At 37.5% G+C, this 19618-nt stretch overlaps 2 protein-coding genes across 5 annotated transcripts; both read right to left on the bottom strand.

The window, feature by feature from the left end:
• Window positions 1-1012: 1012 nt before the first annotated feature.
• On the bottom strand, window positions 1013-5507 carry LOC125214959. Its single transcript, XM_048116219.1, has 4 exons — window positions 5424-5507; window positions 3034-3212; window positions 2538-2671; window positions 1013-2212 (listed from the first exon to the last, which is right to left on the bottom strand). Exons 1-4 carry the CDS (start codon window positions 5449-5451, stop codon window positions 1402-1404), a joined length of 1152 nt encoding a protein of 383 aa, XP_047972176.1. The 5' UTR covers window positions 5452-5507; the 3' UTR covers window positions 1013-1401.
• LOC125214958 (ENHANCER OF AG-4 protein 2-like) lies at window positions 5341-16162 on the bottom strand. Of its 4 annotated transcripts, XM_048116217.1 has the most exons (13): window positions 15882-16153; window positions 15050-15126; window positions 12820-13864; window positions 12077-12753; window positions 11494-11995; window positions 10269-10377; window positions 9841-9953; window positions 9584-9771; window positions 7649-8327; window positions 7073-7547; window positions 6529-6627; window positions 6348-6432; window positions 5341-5580 (listed from the first exon to the last, which is right to left on the bottom strand). In XM_048116217.1, the coding sequence occupies exons 1-12, from the start codon at window positions 15990-15992 to the stop codon at window positions 6368-6370; spliced, it is 4140 nt and encodes a 1379-aa protein (XP_047972174.1). In that variant the 5' UTR covers window positions 15993-16153; the 3' UTR covers window positions 5341-5580; window positions 6348-6367. The 4 variants fall into 4 exon arrangements, with proteins under 4 accessions (XP_047972174.1, XP_047972173.1, XP_047972171.1 ...); XM_048116216.1 differs by having other exon boundaries at window positions 6529-6624; window positions 12077-13864; window positions 15882-16154; XM_048116214.1 differs by having other exon boundaries at window positions 12077-13864.
• Window positions 16163-19618: the final 3456 nt, after the last annotated feature.

Genomic DNA, 19618 nt, shown 5'->3' with positions numbered 1-19618 from the left:
ATGTGGAATTGGAGATGACTTAGTTTTAGAGTAAGCAACTATGTAACAAACAATTCGAATTCTATTAATGCCTTCACATATTTGGCAATTATGGGCATGGAAATTGATTTCTTGAAGCATATATATCATTCTCTCTTTGTCACTCAGTTCCACCTTAAGTAATCAACTTGTCATTTTTAAGTTGTCCCATTATAAGTGATTATATTTCCTTTTTTTTTTCAAAAACAACACTCTTTTCATCTCTCTCTAACTTTTTTCTTTTTATTTCAACTTTATTCTCTCAACATTTCTCCTACATTTTCTTTTCTTTTTATTCTCTTCACTTAATTTAATAAATACTCCCTCTACCCAAACTAAATTAACTCGTATTACTTGTTTGAATGTCTTAACTAAGTTGAGTTATTTCTCTTTTTAATAAAGAATAAAACATCTGATCACTCTTATTTTATTCGACTATCTACTTTACTGTCTCCTTACTTTATTCCTCACTCCTACTTTTCAACACAATTTTTTAATCTCCGCACCCAAAAGTTGGGTCTCAACTTAGTTAACTTAGGAACGAGGGAGTATCCATTTTTCAAAAACGCCAAAAAGAAACTCCTCAACGGAGTCATAGTGAGTCGGAGCAGTGGCAGATCCAGGATTCATAAACGGAGGGGGCGAAATATACATTAGTAGGTTGGTTTATGGTGAAAATGATAATTTTTTACGATTTTCGGGGCGACGCGAAGACGGACATAGTAATTTTATTCCGGATAAGAGGAAAGCAGTCGCACGGAGGAGCGACTGTTCCCCCCCCCAGATCCGCCCGTGAGTCGGAGGGAGTACCATCACGCAACGCAAGAGTTGGATCTTTCTTATTGTTACAACTCCACGTGTATTCGAAAATATTTTAATGCCACGTCAGATTCACCCCCATTAACTTCACCGTTCAAAAAGGATCTTTACCTGCAAAGAAAAATGTCAAACTGCACATGCTTTCTCCACCGCCTCACATTGAATCACTCGAAAATGGAGACCGAAAGAGACCAGACTTTTTTATTAATAAATGCTTGTAACAACAAATTTAAAGAAACAGTTTCCCACGAGTAAATCTACATGTATAACGAATTCATTTCCCCTCTTGACAAAAAATAACAGACCTCTGACAATGTAATATACAATTCTTTATCTAGGTCCCATGATGCAATCTAAGCAATTCTCTAAGTCAACTCAAAGCTTTCGACTCTCCAGCTCATTTTCTTCTAGGCATTGACTACAGGGCAGAACAGAATCTTTGAACAATATCCGATCGTAGTAAAATTCTTGTTTCTTTGATTTACCCAGAATACTTGCCTGATATTTCTCACTGAATGACTGCTTCTAATGGCGTGTGATTCCAGATTGGAAAAACGATGTGGATTAATCAACCGCTGCTTTGCTTCTCCAGTTTGAAGGCTTAGATAAGCCATCGAAGATTGGACTAGTCATGGCTGCAGCAGAAAGAGCCTGAAAATCTTGCTTTAAACTCCACTTTGACGTCGGCCATATGGATGACAAGGCACTGTTGTCTGAATCCTGCAAACTGGATACACTTGATGACTTCTTTACACCATTAACATCATCATTTACAAAGGCATCCCCCAACCCTATAGGAATTGGTTTAAACCCTCCTGCTTCATCATCAGCCCCTAGTGACACAGTACGACCAGATGACTTGGGCCTGAGAGCCAGGCCTTTGCCGGTAATAGCTGAAATTGCAGTACCATTGCTGTTTTCCTCCTTCAGAAGCTTTTCAGTAGAGCGGGAAGTAAAATCAGCCTCAGATTTTTGGCGGCGTCTTACCAACTTGTCAATCAAATCAGTGGAGCCATTACTTTCAGCTCCTTGTAACAAATCCTGATCAATGAGACTGCCATTTTCTGAATCTAAACAATCAGCTGCACTTTTTGACTTTCTATAATGGCTAAGTGGTGGATTAGAGATGGATGATTTGAGAAGTGGCCCATCCTCAAGATAATGAGCTCCCCCTTTTTTGTACATTGCCATTTCACAGCCTTCTCCAGCACCTTTCATGTCTGCTGATCTAAGACCATAATAACATTGCATCCTGCTCATGGACACAGACACTTTCGTTTCTGAAGAAGATTTCGATTTCAATTTCAATGATGAAAATGAATCAAATAAATCAGAGTGTCCACAACTTGATAATGTTTGCTGAGTACTGCTTGGCCTGCAATGGACACCAAAATAAGCCACGTCATCAAACTCTGAATCTGAACTACTATTTGTTATTTGGTGTTATTCAACATGGTAGGGAGATGCAATAACTTTGAGATCCATAGCTGGTACTATATTTACAACCAAAGAGAATGCACACTTAGTTGGCATAAAAAAATTGAAGAAGAACAAAAAGTATCAGGATCTATGGCATGATTAGTTCATTTCACTGACATCAATACCTGCCATATTATTATTCAAAATTTTGGTTTGGTTCGGTTTTGATATTCGATTTTCAATTTTTTGCTCACCCCTAAGAATGAGAACAAATCATGTACCGTGGAGGAGTCTTGTGACCATTAGACGAGACGGGTGAAGGGGGGTGCCTCCCGGGATGCGGAATTTGAATTGTCTTAAGGGCAAACATTTGAAGATCTGTCACCAATCCATTCAGCCTTTTTATATCAGCAACCTACAGCAGAGATAAGAATTTTTTACACAGAATTGAAAGTACTTCAGTTTAGAATCTGGCAATCTGCAACACTCAGATGCGACAATATACACACACTCACAATTCGAAGTTTAAATGAGCTAAATCTTACGAAATTTCAGCAGAATTGAGCGCGAACTGAAAATAGACACACATTTCCAACAGCAAGAAGATAGAAAATTCAAACTTGTATTACTTGCAAGCAAATAACTATACAGAGCAGAAGCAAAGTAGTGACGTCGCACAGATAGAACGGAAGAAAACTGGAAAGTTCGTAGACGGAGTGGCACAAGTTAATTAAGACTATAATAAACAGAAGAAAGGTGAAAACTATCCATCTATACCTCGACACCGTATTTGATGGCGACGCCGGCGAGTGTGTCGTACTTCGACACGGTGTGGACTATGTAATTTAAACCCCCGGCGGAAGACGGCGGAGGATAAATCGTCGGCGACGACGATCGGGCCGCTCCGATTTGGTATAATTCGGCTTCGTTCATTCTCAGAAACCCTTCTCTCTCCACCGCAAAACGATAAAACTAAATAGTATAAAAAAAAATCCAAAGATAGTGGAACTACAGCAAGTATTAGAATATCTGCATTCTAAAACTAATCATCCATCTTCAATTCGAATACACCTTTTTTCTGATAAAATATCAATTTCATCAAATTTCAGTAAGGAATTTAGATGAGCTAGCTGCTGCAGATCTGCCTATCTCATCTCCGGTATGTCAAACTTTTACGAGTGTATATATATAGCTAATAGCACTTTCTTTTCTTTTTGTTTTTCATTTGTTTTTAATTAAGTACCTAACCAGCTTCAAAATATATTTTTAAATAAATATAATACTAATAATCGTAAATTGTTTCATTAACATAGTAGCATAGTATGGTATCATATCATAAGACATGCGTAGCAAAAATTCAGCACTTCACGCCAAAAACAATAAATAATCATGTGCAATATTAATGATAAAAGAGAAAAATGATTGTTCTAATTAAATATAGAGGAGAAAAAGTCAACAATGTAAAACGAGTTGTTGCGTTGGATTTAGAAAAAAAATATATAGGACTTGGTGCTTGGCTTCTCAGTTCTCACGCCCCACCGACAACTTTCCGCGTTACAGAGTAATTTTACATAATCTCTAATATACTCTCTTTTCTATTTAAAGATTCTGATAAATAGTTATTCCGGAATATATTTATATTTCCAGAAAGTTGAACCAATCATTATACCTAACTACATCAAGTTCCCATTACAACAAAAACATGAAACCAATCATACTTCATACATCATTTTCGAACAATTTCTCAATAAAGGGTTAAAGAAACAATTATTAAATGAGTGAAAATGACAGAGATAGAACAATTTTCTATTGTCTGAATCATAAAGAAATGAGCGGTCAATCGCATGAGAAAATGTCACTATTTCATACCGACATGATTTTCAAATTTAGCAACTGGAAAATTATTGTCGTAGTATAGCTGTTTTTTCATAGATATTTATATAACCTAGAAAATTAATACACTAAATTCACCACTTAATTATTCAGTTATGGCAAAGTAAGAGAAAATGTAAATGGTATCTTCTATGTTTAGTACCTTAAACAGTTCCAACTTATTCAAACTAATCTCAATAATTCAGGAAGTATAAAAGTGCACAAGAAAATGACATTGATACTAGTAGTAGGAGTACTATATTATCACATGCTTAAAACAGCCAATGGAACGTCAAGCATTTAGATTTATTTCTTCCATTATAGTGAAAGCAACATCTAAATCCTTATCTATTTTATGCATGCCAGGATTTTAGATATTAAAATACTTATAAATTTGCACAATCAAGTATTTCAATCAAAAACAAAATGAATCCACAAACTGCATACCTTGGTCCCACGAAGTATGTCCTTTAGGCATCCTTAATTTGCTAATTCTAATAAACATAATTCGTAAAACTTATATCTAGTTAAGTTCACAAAATGAGCTTAAGTGGGTCCCATCCCATCAGCAAAGTTCTAATCCTTGAATTGTCCTAATACGGTCATGGAATCAAAACCATTCTCAAGGAGTGTGTGTAGTTCATCGCATGCTCCAGGTAGCTTATAAACTAAAAGCACAGTTCGGAATAGCAAGATAATAATGATTCAATTATTCCTCTCAACGAGACCCCTACCCCATCAAACACATATCTAATTTTCGGTGACGACAAAAGACAGGCTAGATAACAGGGAATAACTAACTGATAGAATTCTAAAGGCCCTCTAGATAGTATTGCAAAGAAACTACCAAGTAGCATTGATCCCTCCCAGGGAACATAATGACCTAGAAGGACCCGAGCTAGCATGTACCACACAGAGAAAAGTCCAGACAAAATTTGAGCAGGAAGAAGATAAAAGCAGTAGTTCATGGCTTCTCAGAAGTCAGAAGATATATATCAGCAAGAAAATGAGATGAAATCATGAAATCCACTTAGCATAGTCAGCAAGCATCAAATCCCCACTTTTGAAATACTTAAATACTCAAAAAGCCAAATCTCAAAACTTTTATGCTCTAGCATGCTGTTCACTCGGTCTGTATCAGAGTAGCAATAAAGACGATCAACATGCTATCAACAAATGCAGGAGGGTAGGAAGGGTTTGAATGCAGTAACATAGATGAAATTGTAGCCTCCATTTAATTTGGATAATATAATAAATAATTACAAGCATCAATAAAAATAAGAAAAATGGCTTACATTTAGGAGTATGTGTGCGGGGATGCATTTGTCAGGAAAAAATCTAATATAAACAATCCTGCCAAGGCTCTCCATAACTTCTCAAAATTCCACATTGCAATCTATATCTTGATCTAGGTGGAAACATTATTTGGGCCAATTCCTCTTGCTCCGCAGCCTATAACCAGAAAAAAATATAGGAAGATGAGAAAAAATGCAACCATTCAAGTATTGCAGAAGAGTTTGATTTTGATTGGATGCAGCTGCAGTGTGACTAGTCCTAACCACTGCATTGCCATAAGTGGGTGTGTGCAGTGTGCAGTGAAGTAGAATCTATCTAGAATTATTAAGGATGTTTTTTTTTTAATTATTAAGTAAAAAAAGAACAGTGTCTATAGCCATCTCTCTGTGTGTGTGTGTGTGTGTAACCAAATGTATGTGATTCTGTACATACAAAATGCGTCATGGCCAGTGTGAAAAAAAGTTCAAACTGTTCAAATTCAAAACTAGCTAGGTAAAAGATTCAGACAGCTGCAAGAATAAAACTTCTCCAAAAACAAATGGTATGCATTACTATCTTACACCCGAAAGAATATTCCTAAGTGTTGGCATTCAATCATGATGCAGCTATAAGGATGGAATTAAAGATAACTGCTATATGGCATCTTCAGTCACGTAATTCACTCCGAACTATTTCACTTGTCCACACCCTAATTCAATGAACTTATTTATTAATGTTCTAAGATTCTACCAGAGGAAGAATTGATGATCCACTTACGTTACATGATAAGCATAATATAATCAGGCTTGCCACATTTCCATAGAACAGATTTTACCACTGAACTATATTTATTATTATAGTCACCATGTATTTAAGTGTTTTCTGACCAAAATTGTTGGCAAGGAATATGGCTAGTCTAAAAAGGAGAAAGACCAACTACTCACCACATATCCAAAAAGTCATCTTATACTGGCCTCCAATTGACGGCAGACATGTCCGGCCTACAAGGCATCATTGGAACACCATGAACTGTGACAAATACAACAAGAGGGTCAACATAAACTGCACTCTGTGGGTAGGTAAAGTCACAAATACCAAGCAGCTCAACTGCAGAAGTAAGATCACCTGGAATTGGAGGTGCTGGTGGTAAACTATTTGCTGCAGCAGGCCGAAAATTTATGGCACTTGCTGGAGCCCTTTCTGAAGGTGGTCGAAAATAACCTGCTAGAGATCAAAATGCTGAGAAAGTGAGTTTCACTAATCGGGACTCTTCCACTATTTTTTTCAGTAAGAACCAGGATCACAGTCATTAGTCAATTAGGGAGAGACATTCAGAAAAAAAATGAAACAGAATACTCCACCTTAGTTCTTGAAAGGCATAATAGCTCAAACTAGAAATCATGTGATTGTAGCGGTGCAAGAAAATAGGATTATCCAGTTGTTGGTAAGGACCACCAGGCAAAAGAATACAGTAAATACAAAATTTTTCCTGGTTAAAGAGTTGCAGCTTTTCCTGTATTCATATGCTTTCTTCTAGATTACGTGGTTACCGCAAAGCCATTTAAGCAATCATAACTTTTCAATGAGGATATACAATTTTGAAAGTAAGGGCTGAAAATGACTAACTAATCATGATTATTTACTTCCGAACAAAAAACATAACCCACACCTTCTTGCGAATAAGGTTGACCAGAAAATGGCTGGGCTGCGGCATTCCACCCTCCACAGGGAAGATCCGCATTGTAATCATTTACGGGCATCCGCCATTGCTCATCGGTAGAATACCTCCTAGGACCATCAGCTACTGGCAATGGATAAGGGGGATATTGATGCTGCATGACTGGATTTGGATACGAGAAATGGGCGGATATTTGTTGAGGTGGGGCCTCAGGATGCAGTGGTCTATGGACAAACGTTGCAGTACCTGGCAGCAAATGTTTCCTCTGCTGTGAAGCATGGTGATTAATACATGGATCATTCTGTCCATATTCAACAGGCCTTGATGAATTATAGCCAACATGTTCTCGTGCATTGCTGCCAGAAGCTGGAGAGAAGAACGAGGAATGCTGTGAATATATTTCACCTCTTGGTGCTTCAATATGGGACCCTTGAGTACTGGAAACCATATGGATAGGTGGATTTCCCTGGAATTGCAATATTCACAATCTTTACATAACTGTAGAGTAAAATAATTGAATCAACATAAACTGATAAACATACATGTTCTGGAAGCCACATGACTTACACTGGTTGTGCCACCAATCTCATGATGTAATGGAGGTGGGTGATAAGCTAATGGCTGAGAAGTTGACGGAGCTGGAGGAACGTATTGGGACATCAATGCAGGTTGAGGTGGCAATGACTGAACATATGGAGGAGGACCGATAGGTGGTGGAGGAATTAGTTGTTGTGAGGAAGGTGGTGGTGGAGGTGGGGGCGGTGGTGCAGATGATGATGGTAAGGGTGGAGGTGGAGGTGGTGGGGATACTGGAGGTGGTGGGGATACTGGAGGTGGTGAAGCAGGTAGAGGTGGAGTCATAGGAGGAGAGCCAGGTGGTAATGGTGGAGAACCCTCAGGAGAAGGAAGCAACTCAGACATTTCAGAAGCTGATTCAAGTTTTACATCTGAATTTGGCTCAAGTGAAGCAACTATAGAGGTGCAATTGGCAATTAATATTCTATCATCCTTAATATGGCCAGAAACGTCTTCCATTTCAAGCTCACCATCAACATCCTCTAATATGCAGTGGCGCCGGTCACTTGGAGTAACAGTACAGTTCTCAAGATCCTTATTTGCAAGGTTATGCTCAGATGACGATGTTTCTAAAACTTCCTTGTATAGCATTGATGGAGAATTATCTTCTTCATCATCTTCTTCAAATAAATGAGACGACAGAAACCCAGGTAATTGAAATGTGGTGTTACTGGAACCAACAGAACAGTAAATGAACATTGTACCCAAAAGTTCCAGAATTAAGACAATACATCCACTATAGTTAAGAATCATGACAAATGCAAACTAGCTATAGCCTACATGCATAGCTTAATACCCCACAGAATAACTCTAATCTATTCTGATGAAAATGCTTATAACGTATAATCCTCAATTAAAAATTCTACTAATATATCGATGGGTACAACTAAGGAGCTCATATATCATTAAACAAAGCAGTTACAGGCCTACTAAAAGTCTAAAACCATTTCAGAAGCAATTATTTCAAACTTTCAAGTGACACATACCAAACAATAATCACATAAAATAAAAACAGGACCCACAAAAGGCGGAACTTCCAAGAGTATTCACAACTTGGGTTCTGCTATAAACCATTACACTCTTGTATAAATGATAGTACTCGTAAAACTAGATAAGCGAGTAAGGATCGCCAAATCCCTTTAATCCTCTCCGGATCTACCCCTACATTCTCTTTTAGAATTTTGACCCAATGGTTGGAAACTGGTTATGGTTTTCGCTCAAAAAACAAACGATAAATGTGGGTGGGATTGCCGTTCTTGTTAAGGGATATTTATCTTGCATATTAAGGTTTGCTTATATGATATCCTTCTAGTGAAATGAAATGATGCACACAATTTAATTCTTTTTCATTAAACAAGGATTTGCAGTGCATAGACATGTGGATCACCTTGGTTTTATTATTATGAGACTTGAGACATAGGTACATTCAGGATTTGCTCGAAACACAATCTAAGAATGTGAGGTTCTATTGAGGCGCACGTTTTGTTTATGTGGTTTCACTACCCAACTCCTACTTGCAAATGCTCCCTTTTAGTGAAACTGTAGTTCAAAGGTATCAACCAATCCAGCCAAGGGCGAGCTTCCTTTAGGGACTACATAGTTCCTTTGTTCAAGCATAACTTACTATTCCCCAAGACCCAAAGTGTGCTCTGAGTGTGAAGTTAACATAATTTATCTTGGAACTATAAGCAAGTTAGCAGTTTAAAAAGTAATAAAGACTGCGCCTAGCTATCAAACCATCTCCTAAACCAATAACAATATGAAATAATATCTCTACATGCCATCAGGCGATATATGGATAGAAATAGAAAGACAACCACCACAAACATACAGAAACATTAGAGCTTAAGAAAATAGGAATGATGGGAAGAGAGGAAATAGAAGACAAATTCTAGGAGAGGATTGAGTAAACTTCATAATCCATACCTCCCATACTCGTCCACAAGCATGCCTTCCATTTCTCTTATTGGATCATCAATGGCCCGCTCAGCTCGGGAAGGACGTCTCTGGGAAAATCCAGCAGCTCCACCATCATTTACTGCTCCTATCTCATCCATGTAACGTCGAAGGACAGACTCTGGAAAGATTTTCCTCTCAAGCCATAACCGCAAGACCTAAAAGGGTTGCAAATAAATCACAGAAGCACAATGCCTGCATAGTTTCTATCATTTAGATATAGTCACCTTATGACATTGACGTCGATTTTCCTGTGCACCTGCTCCAGGTGGAGCAGCAGCTCCAATGAGACGAGGCAATGCTGCTTGAACAATTGGAATATAAGATGCCCCAGCAATTCCTGAAGATCATTAACAAAGGAATTATAAAATGTTTCACATGATTAAGGAAACAGATGATGAAACTGCAGAATTATGTTCCAGAAGCATAAAAAAAACAGTGAAAAACAGGCAAAGACGAAGCAAGTTGAGAAGTATTTTGACAAACAGCATCTGATTAGCGTTGATAATTATCTGTGTTAAAAAAACCTTCAACGTCTACCATAACTCGTAAGACTGCAATGGGGTGGGACAATGGGCTTGCATGTATATTGTATCCCTTTGTCTGTGAGAGGAGAGTATTTTGCATAGTAAGGTAATGTTTTACAATCTCATACCTTTCTGACTATGAGAGCATTGGGTTATAGAGTCAACCAGAAAAAAAATGTCTACTTTGCGATGTAAACTTGGCTCATTTGCCAACTTCAGGATTAGAAGTTCCACAACCTGCAACACAGGGCTCTGTGACATCAGATTATCTGGTCGTATTACAACATGCATCTCAATCTAGGATAATGCTAATTTAGCAGATGTGAATGCATAAAATTGTCCTCAAATATATATGCGAAACTACCACGCTTAGTAGCAATCTTCGACTCATTCTTTAGTATCAAATGTCATAATCAGTATGTAAAAGCTACCGGTGATACAGGAGCACCTAATTTACATCATACCAAGTACAAATCCTGGCATGTGAAATTAACAAAAACCTACCAACAATATTTCAAACCCATGAAGTTCATGCAAAACCACGAACATTAATTCAAATATAAGGGGACAGTTATAAATACAGATAGTCTCTGAATTCTGATCTTATTGTTTAGTATGATATGCGATTCCTCATTACTCACAGCCTCAATAACTCAAACTCTATTGACATCAAAATGGCCAAATTGTTCTTATTACATACCTATCCTGAGTCACCATAATTAGAAATTAAAACCAACAAATACAACTAAGGAACAATCAGCTTCTGAAGCAATGTAACCCTTCTCTCAAAACCACTCTTGAAAAATCCTTGAACTTAAATGCACGTGTGACAGCTAAAACTTCCAAGGATGTCTGATATCATATACACTAGATTTACTTGGCACACTGCTTCTACTCAGAAATTCATAACCCTAAACCCTTAAAGAAATAGGAATCAAGTAAAGAAAAGATTCCAAAGGAGAATCTGAGTGCGTGACCAGATACAATGCGCTCCCTCCGTTCCATAGAAATAGTCCATATCCATTTATGGGAACTTTTTCTCCTTGTCTTTTACTTTTATCATTTATGGGCCTCACCATCCACTACACTATTTCAACTACTTTTTCTCCTTCTCTTTTACTTTACTAATTACGCATTAAAATCCATGCCATCTCCAAATGGCCTATTTCTATGATAGAGAGTGAGTATAAATATGATGACAATATGCTCCAGCACTGATGAAGATATAAAATTGAAATGCGCAGGAGATGCTAGACACACTTTAATACATATATGATCTACCGTATCGTTAGAAACGAAATGCGGAATTAGATGACCTACACAAAAAAAAGTTGATTGGTACTCATGATGTACCTCATTGGCGATCCCATACTTTGCACAATCAACTGCAAGACGAGTTGCACGACCAATACTCTCTTTGGTCCTCGACAGGGTCTCTATCATCCCTTCAAAAGCATCACGAGCAACAGCAGCTTCAGTACCCCCACTTAGAGAGCTCCCAGTAGCCTGATGGCATGAATTCACCCTCCTCTCCTCCAGGTCTTCATTTTCATGTCCATTGACAGACGATAACTGGCGAACATCAAAGGAAGTGGAAGTAGGATGGTCTTGCCCATCGATTAGGAGTATGTTCCTAGACTCAACTGCTAATGCAGCAGAGGCCGGGTTCGGACTATGCCCAAGAATGTCAGCATCAGGAATCAATAGGCTCAAAGGATTTCCATAAGGGTTATGCAAGTTTGCTTGTCTCTTTCTCGCTTGAGCAGCAGCAATTAGGTTTTTCATTGACATGGCCGAGTCTGAAGTCGCCAAATCAACCGGCAAATTTATTTTGGTGGCTTTACCACCATCCAACCTGATAAAACCCGATTTAGGACACAGATATGCAACAGTAACGAAGATAATTAGATATAGAAAACCAAAAACATCTAATTACCTTTCACTATGTGAGGTAATGCTTTCGTCTGTATTTCCAACTGAATGGAAAGAATCATTGATTTGGGAATTTGGCCTCGAGGTGGTTTTCTTTTTCTCACCAGACAAAGCTGGTTTACTCCTTTCAGTTGCTGATTGATTTAGAGAAGAATTTAGCCTGTTAGGAGCTGTACCAAGGCTACTGTTTGTTACTAGTGGAACTTTCTTCTGGTACACACTACCAGGTGTCTTGGTCAACTGTTTTTTTCGTAAATCTGTTAATGGTCTGGCAGCAGTAACAGATCGAGGGGACCTTTCGGGGGAGCCTGAAACTGGCTTAGCCTCTAACAAGGGCATGGTTTCAGTATGTAACTGGGGATGAACAGGAGATACATGCTTTGCAGATATTTCTGGAGTGCTCTTTTCCATGCCTGGCTGAGCAGTTGGTGATAAAGCTTTAGTGAATACTTGAGAAGATTGTACCTGATCTTTGAACTCATCCTTGAGTGTTCCAGTGTTTCTCATGACCATATGACTGTTTCCATGTGTCTCCCCACGCTTAGCATTTTTCTTTTTGGAATCTGAAACCCGAGGTGTAACAGATACCTTATGGGTAGATCCTACATGAATTGGAGTTTTAGGTAATTCGTCATCCTCATCATCATCACATAGGCGGACAGCTCTCCTCTTTGCTGGAAGCTGCATTATTGGAGGTTGAACCTTGTTCAAATGCACCACGTTATTTTTATCTGATGTAGAACTTACCCGTCTATTTTCAGAGAATGAAGTAGAAGTTGAGACAACTCCAAGTGCTCGGCGTTGGCGCTTTGTTGGAGGGAGATCATCTTCATCGGGAGAATTGCTGAACTCATTTGTACTTGGCTGTGCTCTGGAAGGTTGGTACTCAGGCTTCCCTCCTGATATTAACCTTGTACCCTCAATGTCGTCCATCTTGGGAGGAAGTGATGCTTCATTGCTCCGAGAAGTTTGCTTTTCCTGGTCATGTTGTAGCTTCATCTTTTTCCTAGAGATTACTTCGTTATTGTCCTCAGGAATGGCTTCAGCATCTACACAATCATGATCTGCCATTGCTGGATGCCTTTTCCCTGTCAGCAACTTTTTTCCTTTCCTTTTACTGCCATTACTTAAATCTGATATTGAATTATCTGCAGATGACATCTTCATATTCCCACCAGAAGCCTGTTTTAGTTTTACTACATCTTCATTGTGTTCATGTGATATAACCACATCACTATTTCTGCGCTTTGCATCATCGTACTTCCTCTTAGGATCCACTGCCAGCTTTGATTGGCTGCCATTTGTCAATGTATTCTGGTCACCATTTTTCTCCACCAGATTAGCAGATTTCGTACATAAATTATTCATATCTCCCAAAGATGGATGTGGAGACAAACTATGGCTCATGTCATCTAACAAGTGAGGCTTAACATTTTGACTATCCATCTCACCAAGTATTTCTGAACAATGCTCTGACCTAGGGTCTAGATCACTCAGTCCTGCTGTCTCTAATTTGCAGTTTGGCCCCTCACTGTCCCTCCCATTCTTAAAACTAACCTCTGAGGCTTCTCCTGTAACTGTATCAACTGAATGTGTCTCAGAGGCAAGATTATCTGCATTGCTATCATCTCTTACACCACTTAAGCTTTTATGTTGCAACTCATCAAATTCTTCACATATTTCCTTCACAGCTTGGGCAAAATATTTGACTGTCTTACCCTGGCATCGAGCAGACAGTTTGTTCTTGGATTCACTTGTGAACGGCTGGATATCCGCAGGAGCGACAAAAGCTCTATTAAAAGAAAAAGTAAGACCACAGAGTTCAAGACAAATGGTGCTTGCACAAGAACATGATAATATTTCATTTTCCTAATACTTTAATATCAAATCAATGTTAGGAGAGCCGTAGAGTGCCACGTGTGAGATCATTAACAAGCAAACTAAATGTCAACATATACTAACATGATGAATCAAAAGCACCTTCCAGATCAAATATTTAACTAACAGCAGCCATTTGGGGCTAGTTGGCAACTTGGTATAGAAGAAAGAAGAGATAGATAGCAAACATCAATCACTACGTATGATCAATGTCTAATAATGTAGATAAACAAGATCGAGAAATACTTCAAATAAAAGGACATATCCCACTTGATTTGTACTAAAATAAGGACTGACTCTGCAGTGGAAGCATTAGTGAACCAAAGCATTTGACAAGTTTAGACACCAGATGGAAACTATATCAAGCATTTGAATAATGCGCATGGTGAACAAAACCTATGCTTCCTTGATCTTAGGCTGATTTTAAGCTTTTATCTGACTACAATGCATGATTAGACCAAGTGCAATTCTTCCAGAATAGAGGTTAATCAAAATTCCTCTTGATATACTAGTATTTTCTAACTGATATCTTCTTTTGATACTGAGAATGGCTCATCAAACTGCAGAAAATAATTGATACATTCCACTTATTTCCTTGATTGAGAACCAAATCACTTAAGCAAGCACTCTCTTCTCCAGAAACATAAGCGAAAAACCAAAAATTCCAAATGCTCTCTTAACCACTTGACAGATTATTATGCTCCCTGCTGCTTGTTTATATATTTACCTCCTATTATGTCATGTCCATCACTACACAAAGGCCTATACGCCTCCTAGAACACCAAACTGATAAGAATAATAACATCACTCTGCCACTGACCACCTATGTTCAAACAGGTTGCCACTATATAGAAACTTTCTTACCAAGAAGATATTAGGCCTTGGCGGTAATAAGAAAAACCATCAAGCAACTTGCAGTATAGGCACAGTGTATTTTTTCAACTATTACAAAAACTCAAAATTGATATTCTCCTAAAGTGATAGTACTAGTTTTTAAGTTTGTGCATTAGCAGGTTAAAGATATGAAATTAAAGTTTCTAAGGGTTATTAGTAATAAACTCCGCTCACACATGTATGAAGAAAATCAGAAAGTGCTCACATCTCTTCTGTACCAAAAAATTGCACGAAGTACTTTTTCGGGTCCGGAGCATGCTTCCATTCTTCAGGTCTGCTAATCTGGAATTTCATGCCATGAAAGGTTACCCAATCAATCGATTAACACATACAAGAAAACTCCCAGTCGCAACAAACCGTAGTTTAGATAACATGTGCATGCATGACAATTTGACAATACAACACATGTGACACCAAATGCTCAAGAAAAGAACAATGGCCAATAATCAAGAGTAGAATCGTTTGCAAATATATATATTTATATGCGCTAAGTGTGGAGCTTAAAACTAAACACATTATTTCATTATCCTAAATGGAAGTATAAAGATAGTTAAGCATACAATGGCTCAAAAAGAAACCTTGAATAAATACAAAACAAATATGGCACCCTGAGGAGCTTATAACACATCAAGATAACCCATCTCATCAACTCTAACCCCAAATTCATCTGGTTATTTCATTCTAAACCCTAACTCTAAAGCCTCACCTGCTGACCTTCATAGTGCCCCGATAGTGCCCCGATAGTATATATGTCTACATGTGGATCTAGAAGACTAGCAGTATCAAACATCACACTCCGCTCATCTATATTGCCCTAATACGCGTTATCTACGTCACCTAGACTGCTCTGCAATCCATCTCAAATTCTCAATAGCCCAGGGCAACCCCATAAAAGTGATGAGCCAAGTGAATGCGAGGACAATGAAAAATTAAAATTCCCAATACGATAAATTCCTAAAAAACATTATTTGAACAAAATTGAGAGAAAACAATATGTAAAAGAAATAGAAGAGGATTAAACGTGAATCGCAATGTACCTTGGCAGGCCAAGCAGGGAATCCCTTGACCTTGGCAAGAACGAGATCGCCCAAACTCAATTCGCTCTTTGTTTTCGCCCCTTTCCCTCCGCGCCTCCGCCCCGGAGCCATGATGAGATACACGCAGTGAAGAAGAGTCCTAGTTCGAGGGGACGACGTCAGTTTCCGGTAGTCGGCCGCGCATCGTGTTTCACCGATAGGTTGCTCCGCCGATCACAAGGACACCGAGAAGAGATGATTATTTTTGTAAGTTAAAAAAAATATATAATAAATAAAAAATAAATGGATTGTGATGATGGTGGTGGATTAGAGTTTAGAATTTAAGAATGTAGGCGGTCTCATAAAATATGTATGCATATATACTTCGTCTCCGTGTCTTCGTCTTCAAAAAAATATGCACTTTGAATTCGATATAGATTTTAATACAAAATTGATAAAATAAGAAAAAGACAAACATAAGTTTTATCAGAGAAAAACAAACATAAAAAGTAATAAAATATTATTATCAAAGAATGAGTTCCACCTCATTAAATCATTAAAGAGAAAAAGACTTTCTAAAATTAGGAAATGCATATTCTTTTAGGATGAACTTAAAAGAGAATAATGCTACGGTGAGGAAGTTTTAGATTTTTGCGATAAAAATATTTGTGCGCATATATATTCACATTGAAAGGGAAGTCTTTTGGAGTATACGAAATTTCCTAAGCTATAAACAAGTTATGTGATGGTGATGCATAGTCGATTATGAGTTAATTCTATAATTCAAACTACTAAGGAAAACAAAATTAGTTAAAAATGGATATCATTCCCTAAAAAACAAAGGCCGAATGTGTATACTGATAGAGCTAGGTCACCCATTGAATAATGTTAATTGCAAGTAATTATACGTATAATTATTTTAAAAACGGTTGAGGAGGATGAAAATCGAATGACTATTATAGTGTAAAATGTCTTTATACTACTATATACTACTACTACTAGGAGTACTACTTCCTAGGAGTATATGTTTAGTGATTCACATGCTTTGAAAAATTCAATCGCCATAATTGTAAGATAAGTGATCCATTCCATTCACATGGGGTAATAGATATGTCAAGTGGGCCGGGCGTCGGGCCCTATCTATATTGAGGCCCAGCCCGGCTCAGGCTCATGGCTGAGGCGGGCTGGGCTGGGCCTTTTCTAATTTTGCTGAGCACGGCCCGGCCCAGTCCCATTTGCCGCATGGGTCCGGACTGGGCTGGTCCGGGGCATGTTAAGCTGGGCTTTGTTTAAATTTTTTATTTAAATATTTTAAAGATATCCTAAATGTATTATACGCAAAAATAAAATATATAACTTGCATTTTTATATCACATTAACTAAATATAAATTTAATAATGTGTCTAAGTTCATTTATTGGCTCTATGTCAACAATATTTTTCATGTTCTTTATTCTATTTAAAAGTAAGTATATAACTAAAGGTTTAACCAATATTGTTAGTTTTATTTTGTTAGTAGATGATGACATATGGGTTGATGTTGTATTTTTAAAGCTACAAGTATATGAACTATTGAACAAATTTAAATAATTCTATAATTATCATCATATATTAAGGTTTGAATACGTAATATTCTTAAAGTTAAACTTCAAAATCATCTTATTACATCTTTGATAAAAAAAAATTATAAAAAAAATAGATATAATCAAGATTGAATATTTCATTCATGATTTAGTTGGAAACTTATGTTGATAGTAAACTATTATTGTTTGAGCCATTCGGAGACATCCAAAATATTGGAATGATATAAACAAAATTAACATGTTTCGTGCACAAGGTGATATGCATAAATAGATAAATACTCCCTCCGTCCGCAAATAGGAGTCCCGTTTTTCCATTTTAGTCCGTTCGGGAATAAGAGTCCCGGTTCACTTTTACCATAAATGGTAATAGGGTCACACCTTCACGTAACTCATTTCACTCACATTTCATTTAAAACTAATATATACAAGTGAGACTCATATTATACTAACCTTTTTTCCACCCACTTTTCTTAACATTTCTTAAAACTCGTGCCTCCAAGTAATGGGACTCCTAATGGCGGATGAATGGAGTATACTATTATCAGTGATTAATCACCTAATTACATAAAAAAAAAAACTAATTATAGAAGGTGGGCCTCTGATGGGCCCGGGCCTGGGCTGGGCTTCGGGTGGTTCCGGGCCTGGGTTTACAAGATGGCCCAATTCGAGCCCATCTCAACTGATGAGCCCAGCCCAGGCCCGCTTTGTTTCACGGTCCAGTTGACAACTCTATTGGGGTACACAAATAATTTGTGTTCATTCCTTAGTAGTACTCCCTCCGTCCGACATTAGGAGTCTCGGTTGACCATTTTCATCCGTCCGGCATTAGGAGTCCCGGTTAGACATTTCCATAAAAAGTGAAATAAAAATATTATAAAATAAAACACTAAAGAGCACAAGTAAAAACACATCCAAAGAATAGCAAATAATAATACAAATGGGTCCTACATTCCATTACCACACACTCAAATATTTCTTCAAACTCGCACCCAATTCAACTGGGACTCCTAATGCCGGATGGAGGGAGTACTATTTTAGAGGATTGTCTCTTAAACTATAACTATTGCAAGAATATGATGGTAATTAATATAGAGAAGTAATTTTTTTTTAATTGAACTAGAACCGATAACTGGACGATTGTGAAAGAAATGAGTAAATAAGATTACAAACTAAATGAAAAGAATTATTCACGAAAGCTGAGAATTCACAAGATAAACAATATCGCTTCTAAATAATTAACTCTAAACAATATACTCTTGCTCTCTATGTCCCATTAAAAATAAAACGTTTTTCTTTTTGGGGTTGTCCCATTAAAAATGAAATGTTTTCTAAAATGGAAATAACATCATTTCTACTTTTTCTTATCTCTTACTTTGCTCTCTCTACATGAACTCACAAAACAACATTGCATAAAATCTCGTGCCGGAAACCAAATATTCCATTTCTAATAGACGGAGGGAGTACTAGTAAGCAATAAATCTAAAGATGATGAAGTGAGAAGATAAAGGGAGTAAGAGAGATCTTACCTCACTGGAGCCGTCAAACGACGGCGTGAAGGGTTGCCTGCAGATGGGATGTCGTGGGGAGCTTGTCATTCCGCATTCCAGTAACTCATTTCACTAAGATTTTATTATAAAACTAATACTCTCTCCATCCCTGAAAATATGAACTACTCCCTCCATCCCACTTTAGGAGTCCAGTCACTTTTCTGCACTCGTTTTATACCTTTCACAACATTATTCCCTCTCTTACTTTACCATTTCTCCACTTTAACTATTATTATTATTTTTATAAAACAAGTGCAAAAATTGACTGGGAGTCCTAAAGTGGGACAAACGGAGTATTTCCTTATGAGGCCGTCTCTGAAAAGCATTAACTTTATAGTTTTAGAATAGTTAAACAACATATTACCTTACACATTTTTTTATTTACAACATATACCATTACACTATACTATCAGTGATGTGGAGCTCACTCTCCTCTAACACTATTTACACAACCATTTTATCTCTCTCTTACTTTACCGTTTATACAAAAAAAGTCGTGCTGAACCAAATGTTCATACTTTTCAGGGACGGATGGAGAATATAAAAGTGAGACTAATATTCCATTAACTTTTTTCAACCCACTTTTATTTACATTTTCTAAAATTTGTGCCGAGTCAAATGGGGACTTC

Source organism: Salvia hispanica, chromosome 3 (assembly GCF_023119035.1).
Source record: "Salvia hispanica cultivar TCC Black 2014 chromosome 3, UniMelb_Shisp_WGS_1.0, whole genome shotgun sequence".
NCBI lineage: Eukaryota > Viridiplantae > Streptophyta > Magnoliopsida > Lamiales > Lamiaceae > Salvia > Salvia hispanica.
This window is presented reverse-complemented; position numbering and strand designations above follow the sequence as displayed.

What these genes read in the sequence shown, in the direction of transcription:
- LOC125214959 (XM_048116219.1), bottom strand. Translation starts at nt 5,451, where the DNA reads ATGCATCCCCGCACACATACTCCTAAAT. An exon ending in CCGCACACATACTCCTAAAT is followed by an intron (nt 3,213 to 5,423) that starts GTAAGCCATTTT and finishes ATCGTTTTGCGG; the next exon opens with TGGAGAGAGAAGGGTTTCTG. An exon ending in GGTCACAAGACTCCTCCACG is followed by an intron (nt 2,213 to 2,537) that starts GTACATGATTTG and finishes TGTCCATTGCAG; the next exon opens with GCCAAGCAGTACTCAGCAAA.
- LOC125214958 (XM_048116214.1), bottom strand. Translation starts at nt 15,992, where the DNA reads ATGGCTCCGGGGCGGAGGCGCGGAGGGAAAGGGGCGAAAACAAAGAGC. An exon ending in TTTTTTGGTACAGAAGAGAT is followed by an intron (nt 13,865 to 15,049) that starts GTGAGCACTTTC and finishes TTCTTTTAATAG; the next exon opens with AGCTTTTGTCGCTCCTGCGG. An exon ending in CTTGTGGACGAGTATGGGAG is followed by an intron (nt 8,328 to 9,583) that starts GTATGGATTATG and finishes TGTTGGTTCCAG; the next exon opens with TAACACCACATTTCAATTAC.